At 33.0% G+C, this 21,036-nt stretch overlaps 2 protein-coding genes across 2 annotated transcripts; one reads left to right on the top strand and one right to left on the bottom strand.

The window, feature by feature from the left end:
• Positions 1-2,776: 2,776 nt before the first annotated feature.
• Positions 2,777-4,157, top strand: LOC120134219 (protein UNUSUAL FLORAL ORGANS-like). Its single transcript, XM_039150695.1, has one exon. The coding sequence runs from the start codon at positions 2,830-2,832 to the stop codon at positions 4,099-4,101; it is 1,272 nt and encodes a 423-aa protein (XP_039006626.1). The 5' UTR covers positions 2,777-2,829; the 3' UTR covers positions 4,102-4,157.
• A 10,734-nt stretch (positions 4,158-14,891) lies between these two features.
• Positions 14,892-16,932, bottom strand: LOC120133965 (caffeic acid 3-O-methyltransferase 1-like). The gene is made up of 4 exons (XM_039150448.1): positions 16,472-16,932; positions 16,069-16,379; positions 15,660-15,724; positions 14,892-15,548 (listed from the first exon to the last, which is right to left on the bottom strand). Exons 1-4 carry the CDS (start codon positions 16,876-16,878, stop codon positions 15,246-15,248), a joined length of 1,086 nt encoding a protein of 361 aa, XP_039006379.1. The 5' UTR covers positions 16,879-16,932; the 3' UTR covers positions 14,892-15,245.
• Positions 16,933-21,036: the final 4,104 nt, after the last annotated feature.

Raw genomic sequence — 21,036 nt, forward strand, 5'->3', positions numbered from 1 at the left:
TAAATACGGAGGTTTCTTTTCTTGAAGGAACAAGTATTTCCATATCTGATAAATTTTATCCATTTTTAGATGCCACAATGAATAATATAGAAAGAAACAAGATTGGACATCACGTAACTGCCACTTTGGACTCTGTTCGTCTTTGTCTTCTGTCTTTAGATTTGTTTTCCATAGCATAATCAAACAAGGGCTTAACACACAATATTAAATTGTTACTGCTGATGCAAAATGAGATCAGAGCATGTCCAACTCTCTTTAATATTTAGGTCTTTATGGAATATTTTAAAATTAAAGTATTCATTTAAAATAAAGATAATTGTTAAAGACTTGTTGTGCAATCAAACCACTTAAATAACATCTAAATCCAAGAGTTGTAAATTTATTTGACTTGTATTGTAGTTCACCCAACAGTGCAACGACCCATGAGTGATGTGATCTGACAAAATTATTTTGCGTCAAACAGACGGCTTACTGCCACATCAAGACTCCCTGTTGTCAAACCCTAAATAATCTTTAAACTAACACGATAAATGGCATGAAATCGATAGTAAATTATTTGATATTAAACAACAGTTAATTTTTAAATTGAATAGATTTGATACGAGTTTAAATCTGATTTAAATTTTAAACGAGTTAATATAGATTATTTGATATCTGATTTAAAATTTTAATTTTTAAGTAGATTAATTTATTATTAACATTTATAAAATATCTATCGACTATAAGATGATGTTTTGTTGAGTATATCTATTATCAAAAGTTATAAAATAGCCACTTGACGATTTCTATGTTTCAAACTCATCATTTTTCGTTAAAAAGGTTAATTGTTGGGCGTTAACATACTGATTGAGATATGATAAAATCATATTTTAATGATGTCTATTGACACCGATGTTACTTTCAAACAGTGGCTCGACAATATAATATAAATAGTGACTCAATCCACAAAATACAATTCAAACAGATCTGATATCATATTTTAACGTCTAGCTCAGACGACCATCAATCTTTTAACAGAAAAAGACATGCTTGGAATATATATAAATAGTTGAGTGACTATTTTATAATTTTTAATATTATAGGTCTCAACAAAGCAATATATTATAATCGAAGACCATTTTATAATTTTCAATAGTTAAAGAACTTAACAGAATAATATCATATTATCTAATCAAATGATTGTTTGAGTACCTTATCCAAACTTATACTACATCCTACCAATAGGGATGGCAACGGGTCGGGTTTCGGTCGGGTATTGGTCCCCCCGTCCCCATCCCCGTTTAAAAAACTCGTATCCATCATCGCTTAAAAAATCGCGAGGATTTAAATGGGGATCACCATCGGGTAATCAGAAAAAACTGCGGGGAAACAGGTATCCCCGTTTAGCATAAATAATTATTTAAACGGGTATCGGGCCGGTATATATATATTTAAATTAAATATATAAATATTATATAAATATTTTAATTTAATTTTAATTTATTAATATTATATATATATATAATAATTATTTTTAATATTTATTAGGCCGGGTATCAGACCTGATAATCGGGTAATCGGGGCGAGGATTACCAAACCCGTTCCCGTCCCCGTTTAGCATAAACGGTTTTTTTCTATCCTCGTCTCCGTTTAGTATAAACGATTTTTCTCCATCCCCGTTTAATTCGATTTTCGATTTTTCCTGTCAGGTTCGAATTTTTTTTTCATCCCTACCTACCAAATTGATATAATATTCTCCTAAATGATCAAATATTTTTCATATTTATATTGTTAGGCCAAGTAATCGAGTCATCTATGTAGTGTAGTTTAAATTTCTTAGCCTTTCGAGACACACATGTGAATGGCGAAAACATTTGAGATAATAAAATTTCGTCTATCTACTCTGACTCTGAGCATGGGTTTCTTGTATCTTATAATGCACATATAAAATTAATAGACGGGATCTTTGAATAATTTATGTGATCTATTAAAAAAAATATTACTACTAGATATGTATAGATTGTCGACACAACGGACACTAAAGTTTTTTATAAATACGTTTTAATACAATCTTGAAAGGGAATAGAACCCTGTCCACCCTCACCACCTCTTTATCTTCTTTTTTATTTTTTATATGATAGAAAAAATTAAAACACCGATCAAAGATCAATTCTTTATCGATCATGACTCACGTTCTAAATATAAAAAAAATGAATCGTTCACTGTCAATGAGATAATCTTATTCTCATCAACGAAATCAATGATGAAAAATGTGTTTATAATCAAAGATAGGTGTAGAAAAGATGACCAAACGACTTGCATCCCAATTTGATGATTGATGAATGCAGAATTGATGATGATCATGGATGACTGCCTCTTGCTTTTCATGCCAAAGAAAGACTTGCATTCCAACTCGTAAGGCTTAGCGATGGTTTCTTGTCTGGTCTTGTATCTGTAAATCAATCAATTGAAAAGGAACTGCTACTCTGAATAACCAATACAAGCGAAGCCAAAAGCACACTTATTTTTAAACTAAATATATATTCAGATGCACTTGTCTGTTCCTCCTGTAACTTCCTCGGCCTTCACAAGAAAACATGACACTGAATAGATAGATGGAACCATCAAAGTCACTGCCACTGCCACACTAAAGACAACAAACAAAGAGCAAAATAGAAAAGAAATTCTTTTTATTTTATTTTTCAATATAAAGACACCTGTTGTGTCCCTCCCCAACCAAATCAAGACACCCCAAGAAAAAAAGATATCCTTTCTTCTTATTTGTTCTTCTTCAAGCCGTACTCTTTTCTTTTTCAATTGAACAAAAAATTAAACTTTCAAGTCCTCTCTATGTTTCTCATGGATGGTTTTAACATGTCTGTGCCTCTACCTTTCTCATACACTTTCACCATCACAAGCAGCAGAAGTTCGACTACGAGCACCCACACGAATCCTTGGATGGACGTTCGGATATGGAGTAGGTTACCAGATCAGCTGCTCGATCGAGTCATCGCGTTTCTTCCACCGCCGGCTTTTTTCCGAGCTCGTTCCGTTTGTAAGAGATGGTACGCTCTCCTTTTTTGCAGCAACTTCCTTGAATTATACATGCAGATATCGCCACGCCACCATTGGTTTATGTTCTTGAAGCACAAGCCATTGAAGAACTACATCTACAGAGCTAACGACAACGCCTGTGGAGCAGACGACAGAACCAACTGTGAAGGGTACCTCTTTAATCCCTATGATGTTTTATGGTACCGCCTTTCGTTCAACTTGCTTCCTTCTGGATTCTATCCGGCTTCTTCCTCCGGTGGCTTGGTTTGCTTTGTTTCCGACGAAGCCGGCACGAAAAATATCATCCTATTCAACCCTTTAGTTGGTTCTTTAAGCCAGTTGCCCCCCACGCTAAGGCCCCGCCTCTTCCCCTCAATAGGATTTACAGTTAGTCCCACATCGATTGACGTTACGGTTGCCGGAGATGATATGATTTCGCCTTACGCGGTCAAGAATTTATCCACGGAAAGCTTCCACATCGATGCCGGTGGATTTTACTCCATCTGGGGCGCCACCTCTTCATTGCCACGCCTTTGTAGCCTCGAATCAGGCCGAATGATTCACGTCGTCGGTAAATTCTATTGCATGAGTTATAGCCCGTTCAGCGTCCTAGCTTACGACATGGCCGCAAACAAGTGGTTCAAGATTCAAGCCCCCATGCGAAGATTCCTCCGATCACCGGGCTTGGTGGAGAGTCGAGGAAAGCTGGTGTTAGTCGCTGCAGTAGAGAAAATCAAGCTCAACGTGCCGAAGAGTTTGAGACTATGGAGCTTGCAAGACTGCGGAACGACATGGGTAGAAATCGACAGAATGCCATTGCAACTGTATATGCAGTTTGCTCAATTCGAAGGTGGTAATGGCTTTGATTCAGTCGGACATGGCGAATTCATCGTGATAATGATTCGAGGGACCGACAAGGGGTTGCTGTTCGATATCTGTAGGAAGAGGTGGCAGTGGATTCCAGCGTGCCCTTACATTGACTGTGATAACAATGGAGAGGATGTTGAATTGCGTGGTTTGGCTTATGAGCCTAGGCTTGCTACGCCGGTTATCGGTCTCCTTAGTTGATCGAGGCTGGTTTTTGTTTTACTGATGTGCTACGATGATCTTAAAGCTAGTAGTGTTTTGATGTACTGAACATGATTTTGATGCATGAAGCTTCTGTTCCTGCTTTCTTTCCCTTGTGGCCAATAATGCATTTAATTTGAATGATTTGATTTCTCTAAAATATTAATTCCTATCTGATTTTCTCTCAGTTTATCTGTACTCGGAGTCTTCTCTTCCTGCTTTATAGCCATCCAAAATGTACGCACACATGCCATTTGGGGCCTGAACAACGGCAGTCAGGCAGGGAGCTGCTTGAATCTTGATTGGAGTTTCATAGAAATAGAGTAGTAGTTTAATTATACGTTTAGGGTAAATTATACTTTTAGTACTAATCCAGTGGGAAAAAAATAATGGCTAAGATAATGCAATGTAGAGATTATTTCTTTGAATTGGGTGATTGCTACAGTATATCCGAAGTCGCATTGCCCTTCACGCATCCTAGCCGAACTCTTTGAAGTCGCACGGTCTTCCATGATTTTTTGGCAAAAAAACACTCGAAGCCGTCGTGGCTTCCAGGCGTTTTCTACCCCAAAAATCTCTCAACGTTGCATGAAAAGTCATACGTTTCTCAACTCCAATAGCGCATGGAGTGCATGGCGTCTCCCACTGCCACACTGTATGGGCCATGCACCAATCACGTAGGTGCAGGCTGGTAGTTGGCATTCAAATGTAGGTGGTAGCTGGTACTTGACATTCGAATGATAAAAGCTTAACTCATACTTCTATATTAACTCATACCTTGTAAGAACAAGTTGAACATAAAAAAAATTCTTTAAGCTATATATATGTAAGAATGAAATCGAGAGTGATCATTTAAAAACTAAAGATAGGAGTAACAATTGGAGGAGAGTGCAATTGATCAGTGAGAAATTGCAAAGAAAATTAACACAAGGAGCATTTTAGAAAATTTGGTGTTTTTTTTTTCTTTTATTATTCTAATTTAAGTATGTATTATATGGTAAATTGATTTAAATTTGTGTTATTTTGCATGAAATTAGTCCAATACTTTTTTTTTGTAGAAAAAAGTGGTGAATTAAGTTTGAAGAAATTTTATTTGAGGTATTTTACTATTGATTATTATATTAATATTATTTTTATAAATATTTGTTAATTTTACTATTGTTGTAATGTTAATATTATTTTATATGATCATAGTGTACCATTATTTTTTCATTCTAAATACCAAATTTGAATTTGTAGAGAAAATAAGCAATACTTTTTTCACGATTGTCCATTATAATGGGCATATTATGGAAAATGAGGTTGTAGTTGTTTTTCATTCTGAAATACATATAATTATGATGTTCAAAAGGGTTATTACATTTATAGAAATGAAGCAGATGAAAGAAAGAAAAATTCGAGCTACAATTGATGATTTGAAGTACCGATTTATGTTATGTCTCAATCCAGTTAAATATGTTGCAGTACCAGTTGAAGAAGATGATGATATTGAAACCACGATTAGATTACATGAGTCAACAAATATTACCGTTATTGAGTTATTTGTTGATGTGCGTAAGATATCTGATGCTCCTGGGTCATCAAGAAATGTGGCTGGAAATTCATCTCAAATGATTTTCGGAAGTAAGTTTGAAGACCTGATATACAGATCGATAAACAATTTTTATGACACTATTGGAAAGTGGAAATGAAATCGGTAGAACATCCACAATAGTTGAGTATGAGGAGAGAAACATATATCATTCGTAATTGACTGTTGATGTTGATGCTGAAAATCGATGGGGAGAAATTCATGATGATTCCAGGGAAGATGAAGAAACTGAGGAACCCATTTTGGTCGACGATGATAATTTGTCCGATGTTGGTGCACCGAACTTGGTCACTGATGAATTTTCGACACCGAATCAACCTACCCCTCACATGTACGAGATAGATTATGATGCGATGAGGGCACCATAATTCCCAGACATGCCACATATACCTTCATACCACATGACTGAATCATTCTAAAATTATGGTAAATTTTCGGTTGGGATGCAATTTAGAGGAAAAAATGAAGTTATGTTGGCGATTAAAGAGTATTGCATCAAAAACCATGTTGATGTCCATGTTGCAGAGTCCAACAAAAAAACCATATATGCAAAGTGTGTTAAATATGACCCAAAGTGCAAGTGAAAGATCAGAGTGTCCAAAATTCAGAGGCACGATGCTTGGGTCATCACAAGGTACAATGGTCCTCACACATGTTTGCGAAACTCAATCGAACAAGACCACTGACTATTGGACTCCAATGTAATATGTGAATACGTGAAGGTGTTGGTTGAAAAGAATCCAAGGATCCATTGTTCAATGTTAGTTTCTATTCAAAGCCAATTTGTATACCAAGTAAAATGCGGCAAGGTTTGGAATGTGAAAATGAAGGAAATGAAGCTGACGTATGGAGATTGAGATACATGTACAATTAGCTACCACATTTATTACAAGTAATGAAGCAATTCATCATGGGAACCATAGTGAAGTCTCAAACCATGCCTGCATATGACGAAGAAGGTCAACTTGTTCCAGGGAAAAATATATTTCATAGACTCTTTTGGGCATTCAAGTCATGCATAAAAGGATTTCCATTTTTGAAAACGTATGGTCCAAGTAGATGGTATGCGGTTGCATGGTCAATATAAGCATGTATTGTTGATGGTAGTTGCGCAAGATGGTGAACGAAATATTTTACCAATTACATTCGCCATTGTTGAATGAGAGGCAACAGAGGCTTGTGATTTCTTTTTGACCAATCTACGTCAATATGTCGTTCGAGAAGATGGAGTTTGCATGATATCCGATCAAGGAACATACATTTTGGCGACAATTGAACGACCATGAAGTCGTAAGATACCTCCGCATGCATATCTCACATTTTGTATTTGCTTTATTAGTAAGAATAGTAACGATCAGTTTCATAACACTCTCATTCGTAGAGAGATAGTAAGCATGTGTAAGGTTTATTTTCAATATGTATGTAATGATTTATGTGTTTTTTTAGTTGAGGTTTAACAAAATATATATTATGAAATATGATATGAATTACGCCAACCAAATTTTGATAAGAGGTTGGAGAATTTGAAGGTATTTTATGATGTTCAACATATTTGGAAGTGGGCTTTGAAAATTCAGCAAGAAAAAAGGTCGCAAGCATACAACGAGGGTCGGCGATATAGACACATAACTATAATCTTGTTGAGGCCATTAATTTAGTACTAAAAGATACATGTCATCTCCCAATAGCGAGTGTGTTGAAAGAAACATACTTTACGTTGGCTAAGATTTGGTCTGATAAAGGTAACGAGATTGAGTGTCTCATAAATAAAGGTCAAACTTGGGCTCTTGTAGTGGTGGAAGCAATGAAAGCAAACGAGCTATTGGCAACCTCAATGTCTGTTCATAATTTTGACCGAGTTGGTCATATTTTTGTTGTGTCATGCATACGCCACAACGAATGAGGAGAATGCCAAACATTTAAAGTTGATTTACGAAACAAATGGTGTGATTGTGGTCGCTTTCAGGCATGGAGATATCCATGTGCTCATGTAGTCGCTGCATGTATGTATGTTGGTGTAAACACATACACTTATGTTGATAAGTGCTTTCATCTACATAGGATATTAAATTCCTACAGTTATGCATTCATACAGATCCCCAAATGAATCATATTGATAAAAAAAAGGATCATGACGAATGGCTGCCAAATCCAATGCTTCGTAAAACTCTAAAGGGTCGACTTGAGTCCAATCGTAATCATACCAGTATGGATTTCCATGCTAGAGAGAAATACCAACCAAAAAGATGCGAACTATGTAGGGGTGAAGGTCATTAAAAAAATGTTCAAATCTACCAAGATATAAGCCTCATCAGTAATCATATAGTATTTGTATGTGAACGAATATTTGAATTTTTTTTATTTCAATTTGAAGGAATGTGATAAACTAAAATATGTTATATATATTTGATATCAATTTGTATTAATAATTAACTTGATTTTATAATAATTTATGTTTTTTAATATTATAATTTATGTATTTTTATTTTAAAAATATATTTTATTTTTATCTTAATTTATTAAATATATTTTATTATCAAACTAAATTAAAATATATATTTTATTATTCTTATTTTAGTTTAAAAATATTTTTTTCTTATCTAACATAAAAATATATATTTTATCTCATCTTAACTTTTAAAATTTAATAAAAATGATATAATTACATATTTGGTCACTTTTACTTATATATTCTATCAATTTAGTCTTAATTTTAATAAATTAAAATTAATTAAATCTTCGAATCAGATCATGCCACGTGTTAGTAGTGTCAAATATCATGACATGTGTCGTCACCCAATCGAAGTTTACCATTTTTTTAAATTTAATATATTTAGTTTTCACCACCATGGGACAATGTTAACTATTTGCCTTGCAATTGAATATATCTTAACTTAAATTCACATCTTAATTAATAAAATTGAATATAAAATAAAATATATATTTTTTTACTTTAGTTAAGATAAAAATAAAATATATTTCTAAATTAATATAAGAATAAAATATATTAATATATTTTTTAAAATTAAAATTACAATAAAATAATAATAAAATTATAGAATTATTAAAATTATTAAAATATTATTCAAATTAAAATAATATTACCTTACAAACCAATTATTAAAATATATTATCGCCATTGAAAATATTATTAAATATTAAAATAACAGGTGTTGTTTATTAAATGAAAATATTATTAATATAGAAATATTAAATTTATTGAAAATAGTATTTAGATTAATTTTAATTTTTTTTTATTTTTTTAATAACATGATTGATTTACGTATTTTATATTAATGAGTGTGATTAATTAAACAAAATTAAACCATCTGATTTGAATAAATAACATTTTATTTAATATTAATTTTTATACAAATAACAATTGACTTTATAATTCTTGACGATGTCGGGGTGTTATGGAATGATAATGTCGAGGTGAACGTCAAATGTATTGTGACCGTTGCGGTTGTTCAGGAGTATGGTATTCATCCTCTTCATTCATTGGAGGCATATGATCTAATGTTGTAAATATATGTCCACCACTATGATCTCCTATCCTACCACTTTGTTCTCACATCCCTGTTGGAAACATAGACTGACAAATAGTCGTATTTGACAGCATAGATGTCATTTGCTCCAAATCATACATCGATTCAAACATGGGAGAGTAGATGGATGCATGAGGATGTATCAACTCGAGTATTTATGTCGAAACAGAAGAATCATTAAACGATTGTGTTTAGCTATTATCCATAGGTGTCGTTTTCACTTCATGTTATCGAGATGAACTCTCACTCCCACTTGGTATAAATTTTTCGGCTTTACCAATTTTTTTCTTAAATTTCTTAAATTGTCGCCTTTCTCCGAACATCGTCAGGTACGACCTTCCCTGATCTCAATAATAATGAAGGTAAGTCAATCTCTCAAAATCAAAATCATCATCCTGAATGGGATCAAGAGCTGGCAAGTACGAAGCTCTGTTGTTCCAAGCATTAATGTAGTTCGTGTGCTTCGCTACCCAATTCACGTTGTGCTTACCCCGTCTATATAATCTGTGGAGGGGATAATGATTTCATGGACTCTGCAGAATAGATTGGTGGAAGCCGAACTATCCCAACACTCTATCCGAAAAATGTATCTCAACAAAAGCAAAATGAATAAATGGTGTAATAACACACCGATTTTGACAACCATTCAAAACGTCTTCCGGAACATACACAATAGTTTTTTCCTCTATGTATAGACTCCAATTAAACTGTAAAATTAAAATTTATAAAAAATAATTAGGCGCGAAATTATAAAATTATAATTTAAATAAATAAATTTAAATAAATGAATTTAAATAAAATTAATTATTATTATTATATTATAATATATACATTTTTTTTCTATAAATGTCGATCTTCAACCGAAACTCTTTAATATTATTATGCACTAGCCTCGTCCTTTCTATTTTATGTCTCCATCCGTATATCAATAAAAAATATTCGTTACTTATTTTTAATCACAATAAATAAATTCTAATTAAGGTTTTAAATTAAAATAGAGAGAAAAAATATTACCTTATGACAAGAGGAAAGTCAATCGTTGTTCGACTAATCGGTGTTAAAAATGGAAGTCTGTGCCAAGCCCATGATTGTAGGAACATCAAACATCCACCGATTTCTATTGTATTAATATTATTGACGACTAGTGACGCCTTGCACATCTCACGGTATAAGAAAGTCAATATTGCAGATCCCCAACTATACTGACAAGTATTCTGAAAATTTCTAAAAAACGGAAGATACTGCGTGTGAACTAGATTACTGGATTTATCCGGCATCAAAACTCACCCAATCAACTGCAATATATATTCTCGAGTTGCATATACAATTTCTTATTGGGCATTATTTTCATAGAGCTTAAATTGATTCTCCAACCACGATAGCCTCAAACGCCACTCTTTTAACTCTAGGCTTACTGTGTTCTGCTCAAGAAACTCACTGCAAAGGTCTTCCACATTATTGTAATCATTTCTCATCACCACCGGCATCCCATTTGTTGGGACCCCGAGTTGGAAGGCCACATCTTCTAGTGTTATCGTGCATTCTCCGCATGGAAAATGGAATGTATATGTTTCTGGCCTCCAACGTTCAATCAACGCGCAAATCAAACCCAAGACCAATTTATGCTCTCGAACAAATGTAAGTTAACAAAATCTAGCCTCTTGCAGGTGATCTTCGATCAAAGGGTGTGGGTTAGTTGGAGTATTGAGCTGATGACAGAGGACTCTCTGCTCGTCTTCCTACAATTACAATATTCATGAAATTAATCAATTAATCATAAAATAAACTTCTACCATTTAATAAAAATTATTCTACCATTTAATAAAAATTATTTTTTCTCAAATAATAATAACATCATCGATCCCAAATTACTAGAAATATGTTGAGTGTCAAGATGAAGTAATTGATTTTGTTCTGCCATTTGAACGAATCTATAGAAAATTTAATAATTTAATAACACATAAAGTTGTTGCTGCATGAAGGGAAATGTTGCATAAAGAAACAAATACTACTAACTACAACTAAGTATTCAACACAAATAAGAAACACATATCCATGCATCTAATTTGAACGAATTGATTTACTAGATTAAAAGTTGAATAATGGCAATATTATAATGAATTCAATTTAAAGATTACATTTAATATAAACATTAATTTAAGGAAAATAATTTAATCTAAAAATAATCTACACTAAGTAACTAATTTAATTTAAACAAGTAAAAAATTGTAAAAAAAACAACAATAACAACAAAAAATTACCTTCTTTAAATCTTCTCCTTTAACCCTAATCTAATTTATTTTTAAGTTAAATTCAATATAATTTATTTATTTTTAAACTAAATTTCATTAGAACTAAAAATATTAATTAATTAAATAATAAATTTAATAAATCGAACAAATTAAAATTTATCATCTATATTATTTATTATCGACTTTAACTTTCTTCTCTTATTCTTCTTTCTTCCTCTTTTTTTCTTCTTTCTTCCTCTTTTTTTCTTTTTTCTTCTCCTCTTTTTTCTTTCACTTTCGATGTAACCCTCCCTCCCTGCACCCATATATATTCAAAATCCAACCCTGACTCCAACTAACCCCATAATGGTTAGCCAACTGGGCTATTATTGCTGCAATTATTGCAGCATTATTGATGCCCTCATGCAGGAGGCAAACTGTCATATTGCAGGGCCAGCGTGATGGGCGTTGAATTCACCGGGGACGAGGGTCATGCATGCAAGTGAGAAACGCATGGCTTCTCATGCGTCTTCGAGGGAATTTTGGGGGTGAAAAATGGTGGAAGCCAAAGCGACTCCGAGGGATTTTTCCGGCCAAAATCGCATGGAAGACCATGCGACTTGGAGGGGTTCGGCTGGGACGCGGGGAGGGCAATACGACTCCACATTTGAAGAAATAATCTCTGCATTACATTATCTGAGCCATTATTTTTCCCAGTGGACTATTCGAAAAATTCAGCTCTTTTAGTACATTAACTATTTTTTTAATTTTGTTTTAGTACTTAAACTTTTTTTAAAATTGTACTTAACGATTAGTTTAGGTTTTAATTTGATGCATACCGTTAAATATTTAACAACACTAATGATGTGGAAATTACATTACAAGACGTGTGAAATATCTAAAAAGGTAAAATAATTCCACATCGTCTTCGCCGTTAAGTTTTTAACAGCGAGATACCAAATTAAAATCTAAACTAAACGTAAGATATGATTTTTTTAAATAAAATAAAATTCATGTACTAAAATATAACGATAGTTTAGGTACTAAACATGTAATATGAAAAAATAACGTCATCACTATCAGTAGTCTTTCAGTAGTTTGATCATCTGTTGTTGTTTATTTGTCGAAATAGTCAGATTTGTTTGTATTTATCTTTTATTCAAGTTTTTTTGGATGAATTTTTATCTTTTTCTTGTTTGGTCATTGTATGATCTCAAGTGACTAGTTTTTTGTGTCAATATTTATTTGCAAATATCATAATAATATGTTTAGTTTACGTTTATGATTATATATTTTTATTGTAATTTTATAAATTTCGTTTTTAATCATTTGTTTTTCGGAGTCTTGGAAGTTGTGAGGCATAAGAAGAATAAGGTGAACTGGCATAGATTCCATATTTCAAGGCATTCAGTCATTTCTTGGATGGTCATTTTTAAATAGCCTTGATTGATCTCGTTTAGACTGATTGTGGATGCTGATTATGTTCTTTGTGAGAGTGGTTTGGAGTCAAGGGACCATATCTTCTATGGCTTCCCTTTCTCAAAAGTTGTGTGGATTGGCGTGCTTTAAATTTGTCATTTGCAGAGAGTTTGTTAACTCAGGTGGACTATTTTACACCTGAAGGGTATGTCTTTGCTTACTATCATTATGGAAATTGTTTGGAACTCTTTTATCTATTATGTGGGGGAAGAAATTTCAGTATACTTGTGTATAGGGATGGCAAACTGGTACAGTTTCGTGGATTCCGCACCGCATCCGCTCCAATTGGAGCGAGAATGGGTATAATTTTAGCGGGTAGTGGGCGGGTGTGGATTTATAAAGTGGTACCCGTCGTGGGTGGTGGGCAGGTAATGGGTTTGAGACATTACCCGCCCCGCATCCGCCCCGTATCCTCCCGTCCAGCTAAATATCTATTAAATTTTGGACCATTATGAATTTAGGTGTAATTTTAGAGACTAATTTATAAATTTTAATATTGTATAATATATAACATATAATTTAACCAAATATTAAGGATATTTAGTCTTTAATCTGGTCTTTAATTAGGGAAATATTCGGCTCTTTGATTAAACTCATAATCCCACTAACAACGTCAATTTCCATGTTCTTTAGCCTATGTTGTCCATCCAAACACAAATTAGCCGTACTATATGCATTAACATCAAAAGCAGCAGTTTCCATGTTCTTTAGCCCCTCAAAACTCATATTAGATGCACTATGAGCATTAACATCGAAAGCAACTCAACAATCCAGCTCTACGACTACATGCTCCCTACAATCTGTCTCCATAACATTCGTAGAGCCACTCCTCTGACAAATTGAAGCATGCATTGCTACCACATCACGAACTGTCTGGGAACCAACTCCAACATCCCATTAGTTTGCTGTCAGGCGGGTCTAGATGGGTAGTTGGCTAGTGGGCAGTGACTGTGGGGATGGATTTGAAAATGTACCCGCGTGGGCGGGTGTGGATTTGAAAATTTGTACCCATCATGGGTGGTGGGCAGGTGGTGGTTTGAAAAATATTAGGTAGGTATGGGGATGGGAGAGGGGGTATCCGCACCCGACCCGCCCGTTTGCCATCCCTACTTGTGTACAGGTTGATGATATTATTCGATATATTAAGGAGGCAGTTAGGTATAAATTGATAGGGATGCCCATAGATAGAGAGAAATCTGTTAACGGATTTCTTTGTAATGAGCTAAATCAGGGATTTGTTTGCTTTTGTTTGACTGGTTGGCAGGGATTGTTGGTTGTTTGTAGTTTGATTTGTTCCTAGGAGGATGGAGGCCGCAGAAATGAGAATGCTTCGATGGACATGTGGTAGGACTCTGTGGGACATGACACCAAACTCTGCTATTGATTGTTGGCGTGCTTTATTTTTTATTTTCTGACTGCCGGAGGTCTTCCACGGAAGCTGCACTCAACCGGAGTTGGGGCAGCCTACTAACCTAGCTCCCTCTTACCCCATTACATATGGGAATAGGGTTTTGTTGTTGTTGTTGATAAATAAAGCACATTTATCTGAAATATTAAGTGTTCAATAAACGATAAATATATATGACTTTTTATACAATGTTAAATTATTCAAACTTTTTCCACTTATAAATAAGAGGATAATATATAGTTCTTCAATCTACGACTTCATATATGATACAAAAATAATAATATCAATGAATTAAGATTGAATCGACGATTTATATAACTTTTAATACGTTAATAATTAGTATGTTATGGATTTTGATACATTTATGCATAGATGTTTCTCTTTTTTTTTTCTAGCCATGTTTTGATACTTTTCTCGTATTTATCTAATTATATTTTAAATTTAAATTAATTTACTTCCAAATAAATTTTGTCACGCGTTAATATATAATACTATTATTTTTTATACAAACTCATACATCCATGCACTCGCTCTCACACCAAATCATCAACTTATGATTCCAGTTTTGAATAAAACCCTCGTCGGAACATTATTTCACCGGTGAACTCTCAAGCAATAGAATAACATAAGCCAAGATTATAATTATAACATTTTATTATTGAAACAAGGATTATTATTTGATAAATTGACAACAATATTTTTTTACAATTAATTCTTATTTACCGTCACGTGTATCCTTAACTAATATTTAAATTAATAAAGGAAGATACATGACGGTAAATTAAAATTATTTGTAAAAAAATCTATCAGTATATCAAATAATTACCTTTAAAACAAACAATATTGACTCGGCTGATAACAATGGAGATTAATTTGAACCGTTGACATCAATCAGCTTTGTAAATCTCCATGACCCAATGATTATAAACACGACAAACGACTTTCAAAGAAGAGAACCCAGCTTGTTTTGCCAATGTTTTAAACTCTTGTTCGGTCCTCTCTTTTGCACCAGGAAGAATTTGAGACAAGGCCATCTCTCGCTGGAAGATAGTCTTTGTTATAATATCTGTCTCTGGTACGTCTGATACTATAGATTCAACCGATACAATCTTACCATTCTCTGGCAATGCATCATAACATACTTTCAATAACTTCAAGCATCGATCATCGCCCCAATCATGAAGCATAGACTGAAAAAAGTACAAACACAATCATACATTAACCTTCCTTAATAATCAATATATAATGTTAGAGTGTAAAGTTCATATATATATATATATATATATATATATATTACTAACCTTCATGAAAATAACTTCGGCTTTAGGAATTTTCGTAAACATATCTCCTGCTATGTGCTCCACTCCTAAAAAGGTTGACGAAGAGATGATATAAAATTATGATGTTCATTGCTGAAATCATATCACAATAGGTATAATGATAAAACTAGTATTTAGTGTTTATCTAAATAGTTACTTTGACTTTTTTTTAAGAGCATTTTAACCATCTAACGTTTTAATTTTGGTCTAAATAATTAATGTTGAATGAAACCGTTAGTTGACTAGCGGTTAAGATATGTTGCAGATGTGATATTCCTATGTGTTTAATAAATGATATGACACATACTACGTCACTATATCAGGTGGCATAACACATGATATATATATATATATATATATATATATATATATAAAGTATGTAGAATATTACCTGGGCAGGGGACTGCATCTTTAATAACTTGGGGGAGGTCAAAATTAATACCCTTAATTTGTGGGTACTTTGAAACAATGAGCTTAAGATTTGTACCAACTCCACCTCCCACATCAGCCACTTGGCTTACACCTTCAAACCCTTTGTAATTCTCCAGAACTCGGTTCATTATCAGGTTGGTGTAAACCGACATGGCTTGATTGAACGATTTCGACATATCATCATCGGTCGCCAGCAGCTCGAACATGTGCTTCCCGAATGCTTTCATACACGATAACCCTCCCTCCATTGTCACCTCTTTCAAGAATTTCCTACGAAAAGAACAAACAACAAATAAACAAACTGATATAGTGAAGAAAAGACTAAATTTTATACCATAAATTAATAAAGAATATTTAGTTACCAGCATTCGATGATGTATTTTTCGAGGAAGACATGTTGCAATGGAGCGAAGGAGATTTCTTCGTTTTGGAGGAAGTATTTGCCGACCGATGCGAGGCCGTATGATCTTTGGGTCTGCCCGTCTTCTCCGGTGATTTGATCGCATGTTAAGATGGAGTGAGTCGCCAAGAGTCTGAGAATCCGATCGACGATGGCAGTGGCGTCAGGGTTATTGGTGGAAAGCCGAGACACTATCTCGGCTGCCGACAGCATGCCGGAAGGAGTGTCGGCTTTGGATATGATCTCCAACAAGCCGAGATCGACGGCGGCTTTCAAAGTGAAAGGGAGCGCTGAAATGGTAGCCAAATGCATGGCTTGTAAGACGTCGGCTTCTTCGTGATTTGATGAGCCATTTTGCAGTGAATCCATGGCGTTTTTGGATATCTTAGAGAAGATGAAGTTAATTTATTAAGTATTCAAACAACTCTTATCTCTCACACTGTTTTTGCCATCACAGAATCCCCATTTTATAGGTAAAATGTAGAGCTGGATACACGGGCTACCCGCCCGTTTAGTCCGCAGGTTTTGATGGCGCGGCCTTAAACGGAGTGGTTTAAAAAGTCCGCATTCATAAACAGTTTTGAATTTTAAGGCCCGCGTCCCGTCCATTTAACCTGCGGGCTAAACGGGCTTACCTACGGCCCGTTAAATAACAATAATTTTAAATGTTTTAAATGCAATAAAAAATAATATTCTACCTTGCTACACCTTTAAAAGTGATCCAGCAACTTAAAAATGAATGTAGCACCGTCAAAATAATAAATAATATTTAAATTTTATTTTAAATAGCCGGAAATGATTATAAAATAATATTTTTTAAATTTTTTAATCATTAATATATATATAATGATATAATTACTTAAACTCAAATTAAAAAAACAATGTACACTTATATCACCAAATTGAAAAACAAATAAAACAATAACCACATTATACTTTTATAAAACACGATTATTCAAGGTTATGATATGAAGACACAGAAGTGTCCACAAGCAGAAATTCAAACATAAAAATTCAACAAAGTCAAACATTATACAAATCTAACAAGAAAATTGTCAAGTGGTCCTAATAATTGTATTTTATGAATACTTTATAGAATGACTAAAACATAATATGAAAATATAAAATAAAATACTTACAGTATAAGAGTAAATTTGAAAGATACAATTATATTAAAATTGATAAAATATAAGTCATTCATTTGTTAAAATATATTTATTTTGTAAAAGTCTTTAAAATTTGAAACGTATGTTTTCAAATTTTCTTTTACTTTTCTTTCTTATTTTTAATCCAAATATTATGTGTCATGAGATATATTATTATAATATCACGTGATTTTTTATAATTAAAGAACGAAATGGATAACATACTTCATGAAGAAAAAAAATAAAGGTCAAAATTAAATAAAAAATCTTTAAATACCAAAGTGATAATGATGTAAATTTTATAAGACTAAAATACTATAAAAATCTTTTAATTTTTATTTTTTAAAATGAAGAATAATTTGATACATTGTAAATGAAAAAAAAAATCAAACAGCGGTAGAATTATGACAACCCTAATAAATTTAAGAACTACAATGGTTATAAGTAACATCATTTTTATAGGTAATTTATTTTATTTTTCTATAAAATTCTTTAAGTTTATTTTCTCTAAAATTTTATAAATTTTAAATTAAACGGGTTATTGCGGGCTTCACGGGTTACCCGCGGTTATACCTATTAAACCCGCGGGTTTAACGGTCTGAGCTAAAAAACCCGCAATTTAAACGAGCTTTAATTTTTTAAATCCGAAACTAACACGAGCCGCAGGTTAAACGGATAACCCGCGGACGTTAACCCATATACCCAGCTCTAGTAAAATGGCAGAAAAGTCAGCAATCAGGTAATAAAGTACAATAAAAATGAAGTTTATTTGGGGTATTAGGCCTATTATTTTATGTTAATATAATACAGTGACCATAAATGACCACAGTCAAGAGTAGACTTAGTAAGTCAACCGAAATTAGAATTAAATATCAAAATGGATTAAAATACTTAGTCAATTAAGAAATTGAGACCAAGGTTTAAATTGAATAGGACTAAAAATATATCATTGTACCAATAAGTTTTAAGGATGGGGCATGACTCCTTCCATTGTATTGAAGGCCGGTTTTGGATGGGTATTTAATATAAATTCAATAGATTTTGATTCAATTTATAAAATTCTGATTAGAATTATGCCGAGTTGAGTTTTTTATAAAAGAAATTATATTATATTCGAATCGGGTCAAATTCAGATTTATAGTGAAAAATCTTATATGACATGACTCGTCTTAGTTTAATCGGATGCAAAATTTTACTTCAAAAATCGACCAAGTTTTGGATCGGGTGAGATCCTCCTAAACCTGAGTTAGGTCGATGTGGGTATTATTAAATTTTCGAATCATGTTCGGGTGTGTTAAAACCTGACCCGACCCATGACCATCCCTAGATTAAAGTTTGTCCTTGTGCTAAGAGAAGTTTTGCTAAAATAAAGTTCTAACTAATATAAATTTTGAATATTTTGATTCAATTAATCTGAATCATATATAATAAAGATTCATTATGAGACGATTCTCTCGACTTAATTTCCTCCATTTATATAATGTCATAATTCAAATATTTGATTTAACTCTTTTATTTCATAGATTTGGTATTTTTATAGATACCAATATTCTTATTAAAAATATCCATAAATGAATGAAAAATAGAATGAAATAATCATATCTTTGTTTAAAAAAAGTATTTATTATAACCACTAAATATAAATTACGAACCCATCGAGATAAAAGTTAGTTTATTAATATGTCATCATTGTAATATGTACATTTATGTTAGTATTGATAATATTTATTTTTTAGTGTTGACGGTTATTTTTTATGCTGTTTGAGTGAGTTTTTAATATTTTTTGTATGATCTTGTTTTACTTTTTAATTGTAATTTATGCATCCTTATTAGTTTTAGGAGAAATATTCGATTAATGTGATTAATCTATTATGAGTTTTGTAATTTTTTCTGGTAATATTATTATATTATATTTATTCAATAAAACTAATTATTATTATTATTAGCTTTATAATTCTTAGAAGTACCAAATCCTAGATCAAACAACTCAACAATTTCCTCTTCATCTAATAATAATAATAATAACTCGTTGTTATCAACTCGTTTTTTATTTTTATAATAATGTATGTTTTTTATTAAAATAATAATATGTAATTGGCGGCTAGAAGGGCGTTTTTCCCGAAATATCACTTATACCATATAATATTCTATGTCAGGCATCCTTCAGACTATTTTTCCCGATATAACACCCTTTGCAGTAAGGCTCGCCCCCTGCAACGCGCTTTACGCTGATATGGCGCCATATGGGGTAAGACGCGCCCCCTGCAGCGCGCTTTACGCTGACATGGACACACGCGTCTAAAGCGCGGCCCCTGGGGAGCGCCTTACGATACGTAGGGCTATAGCGCGGGCCAGGGGCCGCGCTTTTCAATGATCACATGCTCAATTATCATACATGCATAATGCAAGGCACAATGCAGGGACCGCGCCTTGCATTATTTACTCGGACCTCTCGGCTTTAAAGCATCATCTCTCTGCTATAAATAACCCTCTCCCCGTAAACTCTCTCACAATTCCCTCTCAACCGAGAAATTAATACAACAATCCTTTCAACCAGTAAATAACACCCGACAATCCTCTTATATTTAATTCAGAAGTTCGTTCAATATTTCGTTATAAGGTAACTTTGTTATAATATTTTTTTATTATACTTATTGTTTATTGTGATTATTTGAAAAAATATTATAGTAATTGTTTTCAATTAATTTCTGTGCCAGTTCAAGGGAAAAGTGAGAGCATACGTCGAAATATTTTTGTGGTGCATGTAATAATATAAAATTATATTATTTAAATTATTTACGTTTATGTGTAAAAAATTTATTGTGTTATATTTTCGTTCATATATTATTTATTTAATCAGGTTTGTTTCAGTTGTTTTTTTACAGATATAATATTGTCTCACTTTTAAACTCTAAGAATGACGTGACTTTCAACTATTGTTTATTATGATGGAGAAATTCGAGAATATGAAACCGGCATTGTTTTCGTATCAAATGAGCGTGGTAAAATATCATTCAAGAGAAACATAACTCTTGAGGAGCTGATAACGAAGATTTCGAGGAAGGTTCATGTTGGAAGTAGTAGAAGAATGTCGTCGTTGCAGTACAGATTTCCAACATCATTGTTGCCATTAACCTATACAATGTTCGAACTATCGAACAATGATAATATTGAAATGATGGCTAATTCTCAAAGTAATTATTCAGACGACGATATTGAGATTTATACAAAGTTTGTTCAAGTGCATGTTGTTCGGGGTCAGTCATTAAGCTCCCACTATGGGCTGGCTGAACAAGTTGATCAAGTTGACAGCCCGACTACAGTAATGTGTGTAATGATTTTAACGCCATAATGGGAAATCCACATCATGGTGCAGTCATAT

The sequence above is a fragment of the Hibiscus syriacus genome, unplaced genomic scaffold (assembly GCF_006381635.1).
Source record: "Hibiscus syriacus cultivar Baekdansim isolate YM2019G1 unplaced genomic scaffold, ASM638163v2 tig00110597_pilon, whole genome shotgun sequence".
Classification (NCBI taxonomy): domain Eukaryota; kingdom Viridiplantae; phylum Streptophyta; class Magnoliopsida; order Malvales; family Malvaceae; genus Hibiscus; species Hibiscus syriacus.